Source organism: Pipistrellus hanaki (genome assembly GCF_964339955.1).
Source record: "Pipistrellus hanaki genome assembly, chromosome: 15".
NCBI lineage: Eukaryota > Metazoa > Chordata > Mammalia > Chiroptera > Vespertilionidae > Pipistrellus > Pipistrellus hanaki.
The window spans coordinates 47,787,700-47,802,239 of record NC_140517.1 but is presented as its reverse complement, the minus strand read 5'-3'; the positions used below and the strand labels follow the sequence as shown (position 1 = coordinate 47,802,239).

General features: G+C 45.6%; 1 protein-coding gene across 2 annotated transcripts; it reads right to left on the bottom strand.

Moving 5' to 3' along the window:
- Positions 1-614: 614 nt before the first annotated feature.
- On the bottom strand, positions 615-14,118 carry ZNF615 (zinc finger protein 615). 2 transcript variants are annotated; one of them, XM_084905940.1, is made up of 4 exons: positions 14,044-14,118; positions 9,286-9,433; positions 8,919-9,014; positions 615-6,352 (listed from the first exon to the last, which is right to left on the bottom strand). In XM_084905940.1, exons 2-4 carry the CDS (start codon positions 9,425-9,427, stop codon positions 4,350-4,352), a joined length of 2,241 nt encoding a protein of 746 aa, XP_084762066.1. In that variant the 5' UTR covers positions 9,428-9,433; positions 14,044-14,118; the 3' UTR covers positions 615-4,349. The 2 variants fall into 2 exon arrangements, with proteins under 2 accessions (XP_084762066.1, XP_084762065.1); XM_084905939.1 differs by having other exon boundaries at positions 8,919-9,017; positions 14,044-14,091.
- Between the last annotated feature and the right edge of the window lie 422 nt (positions 14,119-14,540).

Sequence of the window (14,540 nt, the reverse complement as noted above, 5' to 3'; positions counted from 1 at the left end):
AGGTGCCAAAGGCTGAACCCAGGCACCACACTATCCCCAGCTCGGTGCTCTCTCCCCAGGTACTTCCTCGGCTGTTGCTAGGGACACCAAAGGGCCAGGACATGTGGGTGTCCAGGGCTCTGGGTCATTTCTGGAAGTCTCAGTTCTGACCTCCCTCAGGTTCTAGGTCCTCATCCAGCAAAACCGGGAGTTTCTGATGGGAGTGGCCATACCTGTTGGTATGCCTCTGCTGTCTTATGACCACGCCAGTGCCTTCCTCTCTGCAAGACATGCCCTCCAGTGCAGAGCCACTGCTTAAGTCTGTAGGGGTGTCGAACTCAATCAGAGAAGGGGCCAAAATCTAAAACCCAGCCTAAATCGCGGGCCGAATGGTTTACTGAACAGTCATAAACTGACAATGTCATAAACTGACAGCGGAGTGCAGTGATGACAGCGCGTTGCGGGCCACATTGCAAGGCCTGGCGGGCTGGATTTGGCCCGCGGGCCTTGTGTTTGACACATGTGCTAGAGGCTGGAACCTATAGAAGGCCAACGAGGCATGGGATGGACTGTATTCACCAGTTTCAACAGAACACAAAGTGTGTGTGGGCCACAAAAAAGCAAAAGCTTCCATTTTCATAGAAACGTAGGTTTATTTACATAGAGACAGGCTGAATACAAAGGGCTGAAATAAATGAGTAGTAATTAACATAAAATAATAGAACATTTTAATAAAAATTAGTTTTTTTTTTCTTGAACATTAACTTACCAGATGTTGAATAACTGCACAAATTAATAAGCATAACACAAATAAACCTATTTTTCTTGTTCTCCAAAACCAAAATATTTCCTGTTGTGTACACCGATCAAGTTAGTCCAAGACTAATGGGGTGGCCGTCTGCTGCTAAAATATTCACTGCTGAAATTAGTGGAGAGAAATGGCGCACCAGCGAATAATGTGCGTAAGGGAAGTGAATGCAACACGATTATAGTCATCAGTCATTAGCGAACGTTGTAGTTTATTAATAATTGTATATAACAGGATATTGTAAAAATTAATTCATGAAATTTTTATTAAAATGTTTTTTACATACCATTATATTGGCTGGACTGCAAAAATACTCGTTGTGGGCCACACGTGGCCTGCAGGCCGCGAGTGTGACATGCTTGCCCCGGAGAGCTTGGGGCTGGATCTTAGGTTGACTTCACTTGAAGTCTCTTGGGAAAACCTGCAGTTCCATCTTGTGCCTCTCCTGTTCTCTCACTGCTGCTACCGTCACAACACGCCTGGTCACCAGGAGAGTGTGCGCATTACAGCGGGGAGTTCTCCGCACCAACTGATATCCCACATATTAGCTCCATTCGGACACAGTAATGCCAGCTGCCACAGGTGAAGGGCTCAGTGCCACACTGCTCCCTTGCCATTTCACATGCATGGTAATCTTATGTAGTAGCTCTCCCGGTTAGCTAAAACTTCTGTCCTGGCTTCAAATGAAGGTTCCCACAAACTCTCAGGGGAAAATGTACTTACATTTACAACTTTACTAAAGACTATCTTTAAGCTCTGGTTGTTTTGGCTCAGTGGATAGCGTGTCGGCCTGTGGACCCAAAGGTCCCGGGTTCGGTTCATGGTTCGGGCACATGCCTGGGTTTTGGGCTCAATCCCCTGAGTGGGGCGTGCAGAAGGCAGCCGATCAATGTCTCTCTCATCATCGATGTTTCTCTCTCTCTCTCTCCCTCTCTGAAATCAATAGAGAACATATACTTTAAAAAAAGAATATCTTGCCGAACTAGTTTGGCTCAATGGATAGAGCATCGGCCTGCGGACTGAAAGGTCCTGGGTTCGATTCCGGTCAAGAGCATGTACCTTGGTTGCGGGAACATCCCCAGTAGTGGGTGTGCAGGAGGCGGCTGATAGATGTTTCTCTCTCATCGATGTTTCTAACTTTCTATCCCTCTCCCTTCCTCTCTGTAAAAAATCAATAAAAAATATTTTTTAAAAAAATCAATGGTACATTTACACCGTGGAATAGTATGCAGCAATAAAAAAGGACAATCTCTTACCCTTTGAGACAGCATGAAGGGGCCCTAGAAAGCATCATGCTAAGTGAAATAAGCCAGTCAGAGAAAGACAAATATCACATGATCTCACTCATATGTGTAATCTAAATAACAAAATAAACTGATGAATAGAGGATCCAGAGACATGGAAACAGAGAACAGAGTGCAGAATCTCAGAGGGAAGGCTGGGGAGAGGTAGTGGAGGCAATCAAACAAAGACCTTGTATTTATACATGCATAACCCAAGGACACAGACAACTAGGTTGTAAAAGCCCGGGACAGGGGGTGAGGGCAAGCTGGAGGGGCTTAATGGATGGAAAAAGGGGACAGATGTATGATTCCATTTATATGAAGTTCTAAAACATATAATACTATGGTTTTAGAAACAAAAAGAACATTACAGTTTTCATGATTCTAAACTAAATTAAAAATTATAAATAATGTTTATATTAATTTTATAAGCTTCTTGCTATTACTTATATACTTGGTCAAATGCATTAAAACTGTATCCTTAAAAATGAATATCAGTTTCATTTTTAAGTACTTCATCTATTTTGAAATAGCCAATAGAACTAAAGAATTGCAAAATTTTGTTACATAATGAAACAAACATAGACCACTCCTGTGTGGAATACATTTTTATTCATGATGAGATAATTGTAACTGTTTAAAAATTATAAAGTCAATGGCAAAGCAATTAAAGTTATGGCTGAAGGGCCTAGACAGTGCAGCTCAGTGGTTGGTTGTTGACCTATGGATTAGGAGCTCCTGCTTAGGGCACATTCCTGGAATGTGGGCTCAGCTCCTAGTACAGGGTGTGTGGGGAGCACTGGATGAAAGCTTCTCTCTCATCACTGATGCTTCTATCTGTCTTCCTCTCTGCTATATATTTTTTTATTTATTTTTTAAAAATGTATTTTATTGATTTTTCACAGAGAGGAAGGGAGAGGGATAGAGGGCTAGAAACATCGATGAGAGAGATACACCGACCAGCTGCCTCCTGCACACCCCCCACCGGGGATGTGGCCGCAACCAATGTACATGCCCTTGACCGGAATCGAACCTGGTACCCTTGAGTCCACAGACCAATGCTCTATCCACTGAGCCAAACCGGTTTCAGCTGATATATATTTTTTTAGAAATTGTAGCTGAAGGTATCCTGGTCCCAATTGGTTATGAGGTTTAGATTTGTGACACAATGCTTTTTCATTCAAGGATTCTTTTCTTCATTAAGTTATTGGAAGTTTTGCTAAAGTTCACCAAATTGAATGTGTTCATGAGTTATTTCTGCATGAGTTTCTGGCAAATGATAAGACAACATGAGTTACTGCAAACCATGCCATATCCCTGCCAGAGAAAATTGTCTAGTGTAAAATGACATCTATTGAGGTCTTACTTTTGAGCAGATGCTTTTCCATAATTAGAAATATTCATTCATGATTTCTGATGATCATATATTGTAAGTGATTCCCACTAAAGAATTTCCTATTCTGTCACATTCATAGGATGTGTATCAGGATAAACTTTTTAGTCATAAATGTCCTAAAATATTTTCTGAAGGCTGATTGTATCCAAGTTGTTTTGTAATTTTTTTTTACATAAAATCTGGTAAATGACCAAGAAAGATAGTACCAGATTCTTTGCAGTAAGTTATTCATTTCCCCCCTATCTTCTCTGTTGTATTAAGTTATTATTTACTGCATACAGGCTTATCCCAAAGCAACTACCTGTGAAATCTCTTACATTTAACAATTGACAAGTGGTCAGAAGCTTTTCCACAATTGATGCACTCTTAGGGCCTCCCTCCTGTATGTTTTCTTTGACAAACATGGTTCTGAGTTTGTAGTGAAGGCTTTCCCACATTCAAAGTATTCATAGGGTTTCTCTTCCATGTGAATTATCTGATGAGTAATAAGATCATTTTTGCTGAATGCAAATTTTCCACATTCAGTACATGCAAAGGAAGTCCTTCCTGAGTGAAATCTCTGATGTTGCATGAGACATGTCTTCTTCCTAAAGCCTTAACCACTTTTTTTTACATTTGTGTGGCTTCTCTACATTATGAGTTTGCTGAAGAATACCCACAGTATTCTCTTTCCACATTCATTGCATATATACAGTTTCTCTCCATATGAATTCACAGACATGTAATGAGCATATTTTCCCCAATTAAGCCTTTGTCATATTTCTTGCACATACAAACTTTATCTCCCATCTGAGTGTGCTGATGTACATTGACATGAGTTTTCAGGGTAAAGCTTTTACCCAGTTTGTGGTACACACACAGTTTCTCTTAAAGTATAACTTTGCTAATGTAAAGTAAGATCAGTTTTCATGGTGAAGCCTTTTCCACTATGTTCCTGGGGGTTGTCTCCTGTGTGTTTTAGGTGATGTCTGATGAGATTGCGTTTTGCTGTGAAGTCTTTTCCACATTCACTACATACATAAGGTTTCTGTCCTGTATGAGTCCATTGATGTACAAGCAGTTGCCTTTTCTGTGGGAAGCCTTTCCCACATTCACTGCATACATAGGGCTTCTCTCCTGTGTGTATTCGCTGATGTACAATCAGTCGACTCTTCACAATGAAGCCCTTTCCACATTCACTGCACATATATGGTTTTTCTGAAGTATGACTTTGCTGATGTATAGTGAGGTCACGCTTCATGGTGAAACATTTTCCACACACACTACATACATAGGGCTTCTCTCCAGTATGAGTTCGCAAATGTCCGATAAGGCAGTGCTTTGTTGAGAAGCCCTTCCCACATTCACTACATAAAAAGGGTTTCTCTCCTGTGTGAGTTCGCTGATGTACAGTCAGCTGCATTTTCACCGAGAAGCCTTTTCCACATTCGCTGCACACATAGGGTTTCTCTCCTGTGTGCGTTCTCTGATGTATAATGAGACCACGCTTCACAATAAAGCCTTTTCCACATTCATTGCACATATATGGTTTATCTGGAATATGATTTCGCTGATGTACAGTGAGATCACGCTTCATGGTGAAGCCTTTACCACACACACTACATACATAGGGCTTCTGCCCAGTATGAGTTCGCTGATGTCCTATAAGGTACTGCTTCAATGAGAATCCTTTCCCACATTCACTGCATGTAAAAGGTTTCTCTCCTGTGTGAGTTCGGTGATGCTCAATAAGATGACTCTTCTTGACAAAGCCCTTTTCACATTCACTGCATGTATAAGGTTTCTCTCCTGTATGAATTCTCTCATGTACAGTGAGACTAAACTTTGTAGAGAAGGTCTTCTCACATAGATTGCACCCATGGGGTTTCTCTCCAGTATGAATTCGATGATGCACAATAAGACGTCTCTTCTCGACAAAGCCTTTTCCACATACACTGCATTTATAAGGTTTTTCTCCTGTATGGTTTTTTTTATGTTTATTCAGATTAGATTTTATACGGAAGGTCTTCCCACATAGATGGCATTCATGGGGTTTCTCTCCTGTATGAGTTCGATGATGGGCAATAAGATGATTTCTCTCAACAAAGGCTTTTCCACATTCACTGCATCTGTAAGGTTTTTCTCCTGTATGCGTTTTTTGATGTTTGTTTAGATTAGACTTTGTACAGAAGGTCTTCTCACATAGACTGCACCCATAGGGTTTCTCCCCTGTATGAGTTCTCTGATGACACATGAGCCAAAACTTTTTGATGAACGCTTTCCCACATTCATTACACGTATAAGTTTTCTCTCCCATATGAATTTTTTGATGTCTATTAAACTGTGATTTCTTGAGGAAGGTTTTGTCACACTCAGTGCATTCATATTGTTTGAGTCCTGTATGTATTCTCTGATGTTCAGTGAGCCTGGATTTCCTGTTAAAGGCTTTCCCACACAGACTACACCCATAAGGTTTCTCTCTCGTGTGAACTCTGTGGTGGTCAGTGAGCTGAGACATCTTCGCAAAGGCCTTTCCACATTCAGTGCATATGTGTGCTTTCTCTACGTTGATCTGGGGCTTACTATTGATCACTTTGGTACTGACAGGCAACATGATCTCAGTGTAAAATTGTTCATGGTTATCATGCACAATGGATGCCTTCTCTCCATTCAACTCAACGGAATTCTTTAAGTTACAGCTTTTATTCTGGTTTTCAAAACTTAAATTTGATCCTATAAGTTTTTCACTTATTTCAGACATTCCATGATTTTGCTTTAATAAGTAATGACCTCCGCTCTGATTAACAATATCTGCAAACATATTACATTCACAGCATTGTTCCACATTCTTCTGAATGCTTTGACACCATAGGTGATGTGGCAGAGGATCATGGACCTTCCTGAATTCTAGGACAGAACAGAAGTGAATCATTCTGTTATCTCTCATAATCCTAGTTTGAGATAAAACTGTTTAAAAAAGCCTTCATGTGAAGTAAAATAAGACATTGTATGTAGTTACAATCTCATGTGATGCAAAATAAGAAATATACTTGTCTTCACTCATTGATTTTGAGAGAGTGTGAATGGAAGAGGGACACAGAGAGAGAGACCGAGAGAAATATCAATGTGACAGAGACACATCAATTGGTGGGTCCTGCACACACCGTAACTGGGGCAGGGAATTAAATCTGCAACCCGGGTATAAGTCCCTTGGAAATCCATTGTGACCCTGCAGTGCAAGGACCAATGCTGTAACAACTTCGCACCACCAGCCAGAGCTGATTTAGCACTTTCCATGAGACTCCTGGATTCTTTCCTGTGCACATTTTTTATAATATTAATATGCACTGTTTTACTGTCACAAATTGTAACCATGAGCATAACAGTACACTCCCCTCCCTGATAATTTTTACCTTCTGTACTATAGGCAAGCTTGTCCATTTAAAAATCAGTGACCTGGAGAGAAATCAAGATGGCAGCATAGATAAACACCTGAAATTGCTGCCTCCCACAACCGCTTCAAAACTAAAACAGACATCATCCAGAACCACAGGAAGGCTGGTTGAGTGGAAATTCTACGACTAGAAGGAAAGAGAAAAGCACACTGAGACTCAAAGGATCTGCGGAAGGCAGAGGTGCAGAGGTACAGAGGCGCGTGCACTGAGAGGGCTGGCAACTGAGTACGTGGTTGGCTTTTTCAAACGAGAGGGAGACACAAGCTCCTGACTGCTCTGAACTCCAGTTCCGGGCGAGACTAAGGGGAACCAGACTCATATGGGGAGAAACTGGACTGTCTGGCATCGGGCAAAACTAGAGGGCAGCTTTCTCTCAGAGGTGCCTGCAGTGATTACCGAGGGACACTGAGACCCCGGGGGCCTATTAGGGCAGGGCTGAGGATCAGCCATAGCTGTTTGCTCTGCCCTGTTGATACCTTGAGACCCTGCCCCACCCAGGCTGTGTGCAGAGGCTTTTGCGTATGAATGGCCTGGCCATTTGCAATCTAAAATTACTTAACGAACTGCAGCTGGGTCAGAGAGACCCAGAACATCCAAAAGAAGGCCCCAGGCCCCACAGCAGCTTGCACTGCTTCACAGCTAGGCCTCATCTGGGCACCTCCAAACCTCAAACAACAAGAGGAATCTACAGATCTCTCCATACCTCTTGCTGGGTGGTCTCAGGCAGAGGCTAAATTAGCACCTCCTTAGAGCACAAAGTGACAGTGTACCCAGGATCAGAGTGAGACCATCCAGATCACAACTTGTCAGATCCATAAGGGACACACTGAGGGGGCAGACTCAGGAAATGCCAAAGCCCCATTGAAGCAGGTCTTGTCCCATAAGGGTGTCGCCAGCACAGAAGTTTTCCCATCATAGACACACCTGATCCTCACAGCCAAGTGGCCTAGAGGTCAATTCCTCCCAGTGATACCAACAACAATCAAGGCTTAATTACAACAAGACTGTGCACACATCCCAAAAAGAGGTGCACCAAGAGTGTCCACCTCAGATAACTGGGGAGGCTGAGCCACTGGGCCCTATAGGACATCTAGCACACAAAGCCACACTATCAACACAGGAAAGAAGCAGCCAAAATGCAGAGACAAAGAAACAGATCACAAATGATAGAAATGGAGGAAAGTAAATGACTGGATATAGAGTTTAAAACCACAGTTATAAGGTTTTTCAAGAATTTTCTAGAAAAGGCCGATAAATTTAGTGAGACCCTCGAGGATATGAAAAAGTACCAACTAGAAATTAAGCAAACACTGACTAAAATAAAGAATAATATAGAGATCCAACAGCACACTAGAGGATCGCAAGAATCAAGTAAAAAAATTTGAAATATGAAGCAAAAAACACCCAACATCTCGGCACCTCCAGTTGCCACCCCACTGTCTCACCTCGTCATTTTCCCTCTTGCTCATTACTGGCTGTGCAGACAAGTGTTCTAGAAGCTCCTCACACAATTCCAGATACAACTCCTTGAATGTCCCATCATCTCACCTTTGAAACACTCCGGGAGCTGACTCACATCCTCATCAATGTGCTCACAGGCACCTATCAAAGAGCCATTCCACTGCTAACAGCCCAGGAGTAAGAAAAAAGCAATGGATTCCAAGTTCTCTCTTTCCAGAGAGGCCTGGAAAGTGGGATTGCATAGCAAGAAAGGTGCTAACACAGGCAGACACGGTGACTGAGACAAAAAGGGGGAAGATCTGAGAATCCCAGGAGGAAGAAAACTATGCAAACAAAAACACGAGGTGGATAAAATAAGTTTTTGTTTTGTTTTGTTTTGTTTTTTATCAGACAACAAAAAAAGGGGTATATTTGTCCCAAAACTTCTACAAAGAAAAAGGGTTCTCATTCGTAGAAGGGTGGTTTGAGTTTCCTCATTCACTGTCACGACTCTGGTGCTGCCTCTGACTACAATGTGACTTCCCGGCCGCCCACCTTGCTGGCTCTCACCCCCTCACCTGGAGAGACTAGACAGCGGCGTCCACACTGTACTGTCCATGGTTCTTCCCCTCGTTCCAGCTTAGAGAGCGCGTGGGGTTTGCTGGCTTGATATCCTGCTTGGGAACAACGACAGAGACTTAGACATATTATATTGGGCTGGCGTCTGTCAAGTGGGAGAATGTAACATCTCAAGGAATGAGCAGGTTTCCCATCCGTAACACAAAGACTTTTCTCTCAGGAGAGGAGACATTATACCCTCCTGTCTGACCCAAGAGAAGGACCTGAGATCCCATCATCTCAGAGAACTGGAGTTATTGTGAAGTTAAGCAGCTGAGAAAGGAAAAAGAGGGCACCCGCTGAGTGACACAGGGGAGCTGTCCTCACCCACGGACACCAGGTGGCGGTAGGTCTCCAGCATCACGTCCCTGTACAGGTCCTTCTGCTCAGGGCCCAGGAGCTGCCACTCCTCCCGGGCGAAGTCCACGGCCACATCGTGGAATGTCAGGGGTTCCTGTGACAACTCCATGTTGTCCTTTAGATGATATGGAAGAAATGTTAGTTTTTCTGCTCATGTTCACTCTATAAGCTGCATCTATGTAGCAACTGGGGTTTTATTTTTTATGTAGTTGAATAATGACGTGTCTTGCAAAACTCAGGGTGGGGCAAAAGTAGGTTTACCATTGCTCATGTGAAAAATAATACAATAATTGCCCTGGGGCCAGTAGTTTGATAACTTAATTGTCCATGCAAGGAGAGGCCACAGGTTCAATTCCTGGCCAAGGCACATGACCAGTTGCAGGCCTGATCACCAGTAGATGCATGCAGGAGGCAACTGATAGATGGTTCTCCCTCATGGGTGTTTCCCTCTCTCTCCCTTCCTATTTCTCTCTCTCTCTCTGGTCAAATGAAAACATAGTTTAAAAATATGATGCAATAATTAATAAATAATATAAGAATAAATTGTGGTTTGTATACTCAAAAACTTTTCCCCATCTTATATTTTTTAATAATGCATTCAGACATTCATGCATTCAAGACATTCATGCATTCATCCAACTAGAAGTTTCTATAATACTAGAAGCCAGGCGCACAACATTCATGCACGGGGGTAGAGGGGTGTCTCTCAGCCCAGCTTGCACCCTCTCCAATCTGGGACCCCTCGAGGGATGTCCAACTGCCCGTTTAGGTGGGATCGGACCTAAACGGGCAGTCGGACATCCCTCTCACAATCCAGGACTGCTGGCTACAACTGCTCACCTGCCTGCCTTCCTGATTTTCCCTAACCACTTCTGCCTGCCACCCTGATCACCCTAACCACTCCCATGCCTGCCTGATTGATGTCTAACTGCTCCCCCGCCAGCCTGTTTGCCCCCAACTTCCCTCCTCTGCCAGCCTGGTCACCCCTAACTGCTTTCCCCTGCAGGGTTGATCGCCTCCAACTGCCCTCCCCTGCAGGCCTGGTCCCTCTCAACTGCCCTCCCTTGCAAGCCTGGTCCCTCCCAACAGCCCTCCCTGCTGGCCATCCTGTGTTCACATGGGGGCAGGATCTTTGTCAAGTGTTGGAGTGATGGTCAATCTGCATATATATTACTCTTTTATTAGATAGGAGAGAGGCCTGGTGCACAGGTGGGGGCCAGCTGGTTTGCCAGAAAGGGTGTCCCAGATCAGGATGGGGTTCCCTTGGGGCATGAGGTGGCCTGGTCGAGGGGACCGTGGTGGTTTGCAGGCCAGCCATGCCCCCTGGCGACCCAAGTGGAGGCCCTGGTATTTGGAATTTATTTACCTTCTACAATTGAAACTTTGTAGCCTGGAGCAGAGCTAAGCCTCCTGCATGATCCATGGCTGCTGCCAATTCTGTTTGGATTTGTTTACCTTCTATAATTGAAAACCACCAGGGTGTGTGGAAAGCTTGGCTTCCTCTGTTGCTGAGGAAACCCAAACCTCCCTCCTGGTAGCCATTGGGTTGGGTTAATTTGCATATTCACTCTGATTGGCTGGTGGGCATGGTTGGTGGGTGTGGTTTGTGGGTATAGCAGAGTAATGGTTAATTTGCAAATTACTGTTTTATTAGGTAGGATGTAAAAAAATGTTCTTAACCTAGAAACACCACTTCGTATTTGAGGGGTAAAAAAAGATATACATATAGCTCTGACCGGTTTGGTTCAGTGGATAAAGTGTGGGCCTGCGGACTCAAGAGTCCCAGGTTCGATTCCTGTCAAGGGCATGTACCTTGGTTGCCGGCACTTCCCCAGTAGGAGGTGTGCAGGAGGCAGCTGATTGATGTTTCTCACTCTCTATCCCTCTCCCTTCCTCTCTGTAAAAAATCAATAAAATATATTTATATAAAAAAAGGAAAGAAAAAAAAAAAAAGCAAGCCCTGTGAGACTCAATGGTTGAGTGTTGACCTTTGAACCAGAAGGGCACATGCTGGTTGAAGGCTCAGTCCACAGTGGGGGGCGTGCAGGAGATGGCTGATAAATGATTCTCACTCATCATTGATATTTCAATCGCTCGCTCTCCCACTCCCTTCCTTTCTGAAATCAATAAAAAATATTTTTAAATGGTAAAACAAAAACACTTTTTTTTTGTGAAGCATATGGGAGAGGCATTCTGTGGCTTGTAACTCCTAAAATAATTACTGTGTGGACATTATAGAATAGGGTTACTTGACCTTCACTGCAGAGCAAAATAAAAAAATAATAAAAAAATACACCTATGTACTGAGCAAAAGAAGCCTGACATTAAAAAATGCATAATGTAAGATGATTGATGCAGTTAAAAACAGGCAAACTGAGTAAACTGTAAGGATCAGGAGTGATTAATGATATGATAGAATATAAAGAAAAGCATAAAGTGCTGGGTAGGGAGAGCAGGTGGTAAGGACCATGGGTGAGAGGATGTAATATAATTGGGGCGGGGCTCACAGGACACCACAGGTGCTGGAGGGCTGTTTCTTACATCTGTGAGCAGGACATATGTACATGTATGTAAGTACTGCTTTCAAACTGATTCAGCTGTAGATTTTAAGGTAACAATTCCATGGAAGAGCTCAACAATACCAAACAAAAGGTTGTCCTTTAAAAGAACCAATGAAATACATGCATTTGGAGTGAGACATATTAGAGAAAACTTGTGCAAGCACAGTGTTTTTTAAAAAAAAATCAATGGAAGATATAAATCACATTAAAGAAGCTTTTTTTAGTCTTAAGAGAATACTATCAACATATATGCCAATCAGTTTGAAATCGTGGATGCATCATAATTTTATGATCCCACATCTTAGCAACTGTTAAGACCACCCACTGTGGCAGGTGAGTTCTCTGGGTTAGCAACAGGACACCAATTTCCTGTTTTGTACTGGAGAGGTGAGCTGATGCATTGATATCAGAATAAATTACACAAAGTAGAAAGGAGGACAGAAAATTAAGGTTATGGTCAGACAATATTCCAACCACATGGAAAAAAGATTCCGGGAATTACTTATTTAAGAGAAAATGTCCCCCAGAAAGCACCAGGCACATTTTTTCTTTTTTTCTCCTTAAATATACTTTATTGACTTTTTACAGAGAGGAAGGGAAAGGGATAGAGAGTTAGAAACATCGATGAGAGAGAAACATCGATCAGCTGCCTCCTGCAAACCCCCCACTGGGGATGTGCCCACAGCCAAGGCACATGCCCCTGACCGGAATCGAACCTGGGACCCTTCAGTCCGCAGGCCGGCGCTCTATCCACTGAGCCAAACCAGCTAGGGCACTCAGCACACTTTCACTTGCATTGGCTAGAACTATGCCACCACGTATCCCAGTTCATTTCACAGTCACTCAGTCACTAGCGACGGGAGCTGGAGCCACCACGGGGCTGAGACAGACGGAGACTCACTCAGCCCCTGGGAGGCGGTCACCTCGCCGGTGGGACGGGCGTCACAGGATGGAAGCTCCGTTTGCAAAGGACAAAGTGGGGGGTGAGCGGCAGGCAGACGAGCACCAGGCGGAGGCAGGCCCTGGAGAGCAGCCCCACAGGGACCCACAGAGACCCCGGCTCTGAGGGCCCGGGGCCGGCTGTCCAGGACCCCGTTCGGCGCTTGTAGTTCCAAAGCGGCCGCAAAGGATGAGCGACTCAGGGGAGAGGCCAAACCCTCTGCTGCTGTGAGCCAGCCCCCCCGATGATGAGCTAAAAAGCAGGGTGTGCCCTAGCCGGTTTGGCTCAGTGGATAGAGCGTCGGCCTGCGGACCCAAAAGGTCCCAGGTTCGATTCCGGTCAAGGGCATGTACCTTGGCTGCGGGCACATCCCCAGTGTGGGGGTGTGCAGGAGGCAGCTGATCGATGATTCTCTCTCATCGATGTTTCTTACTCTCTATTCCCTCTCCCTTCCTCTCTGAAAAAAAAAATCAATAAAAAATATATATATACTTTTAAAAAAGCAGGGCTTCTCTCACGACTTGCCTGGGGTCTGCTGTCTTCTCCGAGGTTTACATCCTAGCTACACATCCCCCCACATAAGGGCACACCGGCCCCGAACACACGTCCAAGAACGTCCACAGCAGCTTGTCCATCACCAGCCCAACTGCAAACCGCCTCAGACTCCAGCTGGGAGGCCGCCCCCGCCCAACGGCCGAGGCCGAACCTCAGCCCACCCCCCAGCCCGGGCCGGGCGGCCGGGGCTTCCGCCTCGCGAGACCCGGATCACCCGCCCGTCATCGTCCCCGAACCGGGACCCAACGCCCGTCATCATCCCCGAACCCGGACCCGACGCCCGTCATCGTCCCCGAACCCGGACCCGACGCTCGTCATCATCCCCGAACCCGGACCCGACGCCCGTCATCGTCCCCGAACCCGGACCGGACGCCCTCACGCAGCCCCCACTTCCCTGAGCCCCACGGGACACCCCGAACCGCAACCCGTCTCCGCGACCATCCGAAGTGCCGCCCCGTCCCTCCCAGAGCCCCGCACAGGCCCTGACAGCCGGGACCTGGTGACCCCAAAGGCACCCCAACCGCAGGCAGGAGCGTCACCCCGGCTTCCTCCCAACACCCCGGCGCTCCCCACAGGGGCCCAGCCGCCCCCCTTCCAGGCGAACCTCTGGCGAACGTCACCGGAGGCAAAACGTTTTTTATAAACTTGAAAGGACCAGCGCGCACTGACCTGCTTTCCCTAGTCCCCGGGGGCGCCTCGCCGTCACACTTCCGCAAACGGCCTGGGTGGCTGACAGCGGCGCTCAGATACGTCGTCAACCCGTGGCGGCAGCGAAGCACCTGAGGCCTTGGCAGAACCGCGAGCGACTTCCGCATTCCCCGCCCCGGCAATATGGCGGCGCCCAGTTGCCGCGCCGCCGCCGCCGTATGGGGGCCGCCATGTTGGGAGGCCTGACTTGCCGTACAGAAGGCAAAGCCCGGACTTATGACCCAGTAGCCAGGGATGGCTGGCGGTGAGAAGCTCGCGAATTTAATCTTGTTCCTGAGCTCTTTGCTAAGGTGACCAGACGTCCCGATTTTTAACAATTTGTCTCGCGCCCCGCGGCGTTTTAAAAAAGTCCCGATTTTTTTAAAGAATCTCCGCGGGACGCGAGAAAATTGTTAAAAATCGGGACGTCTGGTCACCTTATCTTTGACTCTTGTTTAAAGTGAGTGTATTTTCAGAGA